This window comes from Peromyscus californicus, unplaced genomic scaffold (genome assembly GCF_007827085.1).
Source record: "Peromyscus californicus insignis strain IS unplaced genomic scaffold, ASM782708v3 Scaffold_6__1_contigs__length_162567912, whole genome shotgun sequence".
NCBI classification, from domain to species: Eukaryota; Metazoa; Chordata; class Mammalia; order Rodentia; family Cricetidae; genus Peromyscus; species Peromyscus californicus.
In genome coordinates this window covers 55,740,656-55,748,145 of record NW_026294584.1, presented here as the reverse complement: position 1 = coordinate 55,748,145, position 7,490 = coordinate 55,740,656, and the positions used below count along the sequence as shown (strand labels likewise).

The window sequence follows — 7,490 nt, the reverse complement described above, 5'->3', positions numbered from 1 at the left end:
TCATGCTGGTCTCTCCTTCCACAGTGCCCTTCTCAGGGCACCCTTGACCTCAGCATTCCTCAGGCTGTAGATCAGGGGGTTCAGCATGGGGTTGAAAAGACTATAAAACAGGGAAAGGATCTTCTGCTGCTCCTCGGGGTGCTGAGACTTGGGGGCCATGTACATGACGATGGCGCTGCCAAAGAAGAGCCCGACCACACAGAGGTGGGAGGAGCAGGTAGAGAAGGCCTTCTTGCGGCCATCCCCTGACTGGATCTTCAGGATGGTAATCAGGATGCGTGTGTAGGAGACCAATACCAAGCATAACGGCCCCACTAAGATGAACACACAAGCTGCAAAAATGACGACTTGATTGAGTGTTGTGTCAGCACAGGCCAGCTTGAGGACAGACAGGATTTCACAGAAGAAGTGATTGACTTCATGAGGTCCACAGAAGGGCAGTCTCAGAATGAGGACTAAATGGACCAGAGCCAGGAGAAAGCTAAATATCCAGGAAGCTGCAGCCAGGGCAGTGCACAATCTCCAGCTCATGATGACAGTGTAGTGTAAGGGGTGACAGATGGCCACAAACCTATCATAGGACATCACTACCAAAATCAGGCACTCTATATGAGCAAAGGCCAAATACAAGAATGTCTGCATCATGCATGGGATGAAGGAGATGGTTCTTCTTTTAGTCACGAGATTTGCCAGCATCTTGGGGACATTGTTGGAAGCATAAGACATGTCAACAATGGCCAGATGTGAGAGGAAGAAGTACATAGGTGTGTGCAGTCTGTGGTCCAGGCATATTATTCCAAGGATAACCCCATTCCCAAGAAGGGTAAAGGAATAAAAGAGAGAAAAAAGCCCAAAAAGGAAACACTCCACAGTGACATCAACTTGGAATCCCAGTAGAGTGACCTCCGTGATCCATGTCTGGTTGCCTCTCATTCTCCTGTGGAAAAGACCTAGTTCAGACCCAAAAGGTCAGAGCTGTGGAATAATCAAAGATACAAAGTATTCAATGATTATGATAGGGAAAACATTTTGAAATACATCATCTGGGTTGGAGTATTGGGTTTTGTTTTCAGATATGTTACAAAACATACTTTACTATAATTATAAAATTGAAGGAAATGTTCTGTTGTATGCTTAGGATATTAAGAGAAAAGGCCAGTGAGATGGTTCAGTGGGTAAAGCTGCTTGCTGCCAAGACTGACAACCTAAGTTCAGTCTCCTGGATCCACATGATAGAAAGAGAGAACCAACTGTACAAGTTGTCCTATGACTTCCACATGTGCTCTGGGGGCACTTCCACGTGTGTGCACACACATATGTAACACAATCAATCAATCACTCAATCAATGTATTTAAAAAGATAAGTATGTACCTGTCCATATCAGTATATAAAAGAAAATGTTAACACAGTACAATGTGTTTTAGTGTGTAAGAGGATTCACATTCAAATATGCACACATACATTGTTTTGGAGAATTCCCTTTTTCTGGTTCCATTTCAGCATGAGAGTCTTGACCTCTCACATGGTCTGAAGAGAGACAGTCTTGACAAAATGGAGTAGGTATTTTCACTTCATTTCCTGGGCTTTCCTTTCTTCTGTGTACAGTTCTGACATGATTAAGTCCCTCTGCTCTTCATGTACTTTCCCCCTAAACCTCTCAGCTGCTCCCATGCTTAGTGCATATGTCTGAATAACCTCAATGTTGTACTTTCTTTAAAACTTAAGACTTTCCTCTTCAGCAGCATTCAGGGCTTATTTGCCCCCATCTTTAGTATTTGTTGCTTTATTTTGAGTTTTGTGTATTTCTTCACCAATACCCAATACATAATTTAGTTATAATTTAAAGAATACTTGGGCATGTACAATGAGCACAAACATGTCTTAAGTGTGGCCATGTCTGGTGCATTGATGTCTATACAGGTGGTGGTCCCATGAAGTCATCTCTCCTAATGAAGTCATTGCATCTTAGTCTGTTATGTACACTTGGTGGTGCTCACCCAATGACAGAATCACCTAATGTAGATTTCTCAGACCATACCTGTCATTAAATGACACATGATTGTACAATTCAACATTTGTCCTTCTGAATCTCTTTAGATAAAGTGCTCAAAAAGGGAAAGCAGTTTACACTAACAGTAAAATGATAACTTGGTTTTAATTACATTTTGTTTGGTTCTTTTCCTTAATATAACAATATAAGGACAGTGCCTAACTTATGTTCCGATGTGTCATCATTTTTTGTTTTCAGTGTCTTTGCAGTTTGGCAAGTCTGCCAGCCACCAAATCCTTTTCCTCATCCCCCATTAACTTGCCAGCACCTGTTGCTGTTCAGATTCATCCTGGGACACTTACAGTGATGCTAAGAGTTGGAATTAAAGGTTAATTCACTTTAGAGAGCTTTTTTTTTTGAGGGCTTTGGGTCTGTCCAGCCAGAATACAGAGGTGGGTGATAAAAGGGATGGGAGAAAATATCACTTAAAAAGTCTACTGGATATGTGCTGTCATGTTACATTTTATCCACATCATCACCCCATAGAAACAACCTTACTCCTATTAAATAATGTCAACATTTTAAACCCAAAGAATATTTTTTTAAATTTAAAATATTTAGAGCCTCAAGCTATACATTACAAGTTGGATTATACTAATAGATATAACACAAATCTGAAATGGTCTTATTAATAAAAAAAAACCTGGAGCCAGGTATTGGAGTGAAAGCTGAAAGACCAAAGGAATAGAACAAGCCACAGCCAACCTCACCTTGCCAACTTCTCAATTGATCCTGTTTCCTGGAATCCTCAGACTGAAAGCCTCTGAGTCCTCACCCCTGAGGGTCTCAGATGAACTGCCTAAAAACTTCTAGTTCCTGGTCTTCACGCCTTATATACCTTTCTGCTTCCTGACATCACTTCTTGGGATTAAAGGCATATGTCCTTTCCCAAGCAAAGACATGAGCTCTCAATTGCTGGGATTAAAGGTGTGTGCCACCACACCTGGCTTTGTTTCCAGTGTGGCCTTGAACTCAGACAGATCTCTGCCTCCTGAGTGATATGATTAAAGGTGTGTGTGCCACCACTGTCTGGCCTCTATGTCTCATCTAGTGGCTGCTCTGTTTTCTGATCCCCAGGAAAGCTTTATTAGGGTGCACAATATATCAACCACAAATAGAGTAATTTTTCACCTAATAAAAGGAGCAATTTCGGGGCTGGAGAGATGGCCCAGAGGTTAAGAGCACTGACTGTTCTCCCAGAGGACCCAGGTTCAATTCCCAGCACCCACATGGCAGCTCAAAACTGTCTGTAACTCCCATTCCAGGGGATAACATTCGTGGCAAAATACCAAAGAAAAAAAATTAATTAAAAAAAAAAACAAACAAACAAAAAAAGCCGGGCGGTGGTGGCGCACGCCTTTAATCCCAGCACTCGGGAGGCAGAGCCAGGCGGATCTCTGTGAGTTCGAGGCCAGCCTGGGCTACCAAGTGAGTTCCAGGAAAAGGCGCAAAGCTACACAGAGAAACCCTGTCTCGAAAAACCAAAAAAAAAAAAAAAAAAAGGAGCAATTTCTTTATATATGAAATTATATTGCATACTTGTTATTTAAACAAGAACAATTTATTTTCTTACAATTTTGCTTTTTGTTCCCATTTTTCTTCTTTTTAATATTCTTGAAGTAAATATTCTGATATTTTCAAGTTTTGCCTATGCTCATGAATATTTCCTTAGGATATATTGAAAAGAAATTCCACCAGTATTAACATACAGTTCTTTCCAACATTCTCTGTGGAAGATTGAAGCAATTTCAGATCTTGCTGACGGTGTGCACCGTGTCTCTTTTCCACATGGTGTTCTAGTCCTATCTTTGCTAATTTATAACTAGAGCTCTCACTCAATGGTAGTGTGTTGACCTAACAGGCACGAGCCCCAGGTTCAGCACTCAACATTGTGAACATCACACAAGAAAAGCCAATAGTCCTTATTAATTTAGCGAGTGAATATTTTTGTGGGATTTGCATTTGTATATCATCAATCACTTAATAAATGTCCCTGAGTACTACATCTGCTTCCACTCAGTACTGGCTCTGGAGAAATAATTGAGCATGGGAAGATATAATCTGGACAATAGGAAGTGCAGAAGTGGTTGCTAGTGTGGTTCTGGTCCATCATACTTCCGAATAGGGATGAAATCTTTGGTAGCACTGGGTGGGATTGCTTTGAAATATACCTGTACCTCTCCATCAGTCTCTGCCATTTTAATGATTTATGAAACAAAGAAAGATAACAAGATCACCTTCCATTAGTTCTTTTTGTCTTCCAAGCATTTTCAGATCATTTTTGCTTATTTTGGACTAGTTGTTGCCATTTTAATCTGTATGAAATTTTTGTTAAAGATATATTTTTCTCACTAGCAGAACATTTATTGTCGATTTCTACCTGATTCCTGTATCTCTCAATATACACCCCCCACCCCCTGCTATTAAATAGAGATTGGTCCTGGCTCATTACTACTCTCACATCACCAGAAAAAAGCAAGTTATCTAGATAATCAAGTGCAAAAAGAAGTAAGAATAAATTAAGTAGGATGAAGCACAGAAAACTATACAGTTTAGAGGGATCTGTTCTTAAGAACTGGGTTCAATATGTTGCACAAGTTGACTCCAACTTCTGGGTTAAAATGATGCTCCTACCTCAACCTCCTGAGTAGCTGGGACTCAAGTGGATGCCACCAAGTCTGGCTACAGATGGTGGTTTTAGGTGAGATTGGTCAGAATGTTTTTAACTCCAAATAAAGTGTAAGTGGAACTTAAATGAAGGGGTGGTTCAATATCCTGCTCAGAAACGCAGGCACACCATTCCCAGCACTGAAGACAGTAGAGAACAGTGAAGGCAAATTCCCTGGGTAGGAAGTATTTGTAGGGGTCAGGAAAGAAAAAGAATTCAGTGTACCTGTCCCAGCATGGACAAGAGAGTGTACGTATTAACTGTAGCACATAATTTTTTCTTTTAATTGGAATTGACATAAAAAATTTATCGATTGGTAGTAGATTAAATATATTTGACTAGAAATATGCAGCAATTAAAAGATAATTAAAAGTCAGAAATTGTGTATTTTATTTATACATATGTGTGTCTGTATGAGTTTATGTGCACCTCACGTGTGCAGGTGCCCACGGAGGTTAGACTGTACTGCATTCCCTGGAGCTGAAGTCACAAGCAGTTGTCTGTCACCTGATATAAGTTCTGGTAATGAAATTGGGTCCTTGGTAAGAGAAACACATATTTTTAACCACTGAGCAATCTTTCTGATCCAATTATAGACTTTTTAATGTTCAGAAATTTACAATTATCCACATTTTAGTCAATATGTGTGTACATATGATGTGACATATAGTTTGTAATGCCAGCATATTCATATTCATCTTTTGACCTTATTTAAATTCATAAAAAACATTGTAAGTAAAACGTACATCTGTTTACACTGATTATCTCTTCAGAGTAAGACTTTACAGGGACTTACCTTCTAAATAAATAGTTTTCACTTTTTCCTAATAAACATGAAATATTAAGCTGAAAAAGTGAGCATTTCTATTTTGGAAAAATCTACAACATACTATATAAATAAAATTTCACATTAATCATGTTATTGTAGGAGTAATTCTTACTATGCTTAATTAGAGTATCCCATTTGAGATTTACTGAAAGCTTTAAGTAAAGAAAAAAAGTCTTTCTATTATGAAAATATTAGCCCTCAGCAAGAAAAAATGAACAGGAAACTTTAATTACATTTACTTTTATAAAAGAGAAGAAAATCTTTTCCAAGTTATACTGGCAGACACAATGGTCAAGATTTCCTATTGATTGACTGTGGAAATGGATCTGAAATCAGGTTGGACATGATTGCGGTAACTGATGAATGTTACTGAAGGCAGCAGCACACAACAGACCTGAATTGGCATAGGTCAACAAGCCTGATCTCTGTCAGTCAGAGATGTACATTTCAGTGTCCTTAAACTTTCTGTCTGATATGTAGCCTCCAAAGATTTCAAGTTAGAAATCAAAAGAATAGAAACAGGAATCAAAAGAGTGCATGAAATGTAAAATCTGGAGCAATAGAGACTGTCACTTTCATAACTTTGTTCTTTGGAAAAGTATAGAATTCTGAACTCCGGGTCTGTTTGTGAAGCCCTCTTCTTTGTCTAGACACTGCTGTAGACCTGGGACATGTTTTGCCTCTGTGATTTCCCTCTGCCTATGTTTCTGAAGTTGATCAATGTGCCTGATAGTGGTCACATTTGATCTCACTACAGTGAAAGGGACGTTAATTCTATTTGTGAACCTGAGTGTTTCTGTGCTGATACAGCTTTGATCACTTTTTAAAAGGTGTCATCTTGAGTTAACTTCCAAGGTCTTGTGTAGATGTTTCACTAGAACTCCAATAAACTGAAGCTGAATTTGGCCAGTAAAACCTGTAGTCAGTCACATAGAGTGGGGTTGATTTTATTCAGCAGACTGATGCTCTTTTGGCTTCATAAGGCTTATTTTGTATTGTACTTGTATGAGCAGAATACAGAGAGCACATATTGATATTTAACTTCTATTTGGCAGATATATAAGATGCGAGTCTGTCTGACTTACTGCATAGCATATATTTAGTGACAGAACAGAGGTTGGAAATGTTTTATACACACAGCAGGAATATTGCGGAACTGTTCTGCTGAGTCAAGCTCAAAGAGCCCAACAAGACCTTCCTGAGCCTTCCAGAGGCACAACCATTTTATGTCTGCAGAAGCTCATTATCTGGGGTGTGGCTAAGCCCTTGCTGCATCAGGCACAGGCACTCAGATAGTTCATGAGTCAAAATGCAAGTTTTCAATCTAATAACATTGTTTGATTCATCTAAGTTCACCATTACATTAACATGCATTAGAGTTTTCCATGTGTCTTTTTCTTGGCATGTATTTATTGCACAGAGTCCTAAGCTTCCTAAGGACATTTTCTTGCAAATGTGTAATGTAGTTTGAGCAAATTGTCCCTCCAAACCCTCTTTTTTTTCTCCTCTCTTTCCCTTCTGATTAGGCCCCTTTTATCCAGGCATATAGTTGGGCACAGTTGCACATGCCTTTAATCTTACCTCTTGGGAGGCCGATCACTGTGAGTTCAAGGTCATCTTGGTCTGTATAGTGAGTACCAGGAAAGGCAAAGCAACATAGTGAGACCCTGTCTTAGGAGAGAGGTATCCCAATTAGGCTTGTTTATTTCCCTAGACAGTTTAATTCAGCTTTCATGGCAAATATACCTACATAAAGTCGAGGATCTTACATGTTGTATTTTTTGAGCAATTCCTGAAAGTCAGACATAAATAGGGGCACAAAAGATTCTTAGTGAAACAATTTTATCAGCTCTGAAGCAATCTAAACCACATGTAAGGTCAGCATCAATTGTACTTTTCAGGTTTTGTAGCAAAGACAATGAAAAGACAACTCCACAGTGGT

At 39.2% G+C, this 7,490-nt stretch overlaps 1 protein-coding gene across 1 annotated transcript; it reads right to left on the bottom strand.

The window, feature by feature from the left end:
* Positions 1-933, bottom strand: LOC128099261 (olfactory receptor 2A14-like). Its single transcript, XM_052721072.1, has one exon. It carries the CDS (start codon positions 931-933, stop codon positions 1-3), a length of 933 nt encoding a protein of 310 aa, XP_052577032.1.
* Positions 934-7,490: the final 6,557 nt, after the last annotated feature.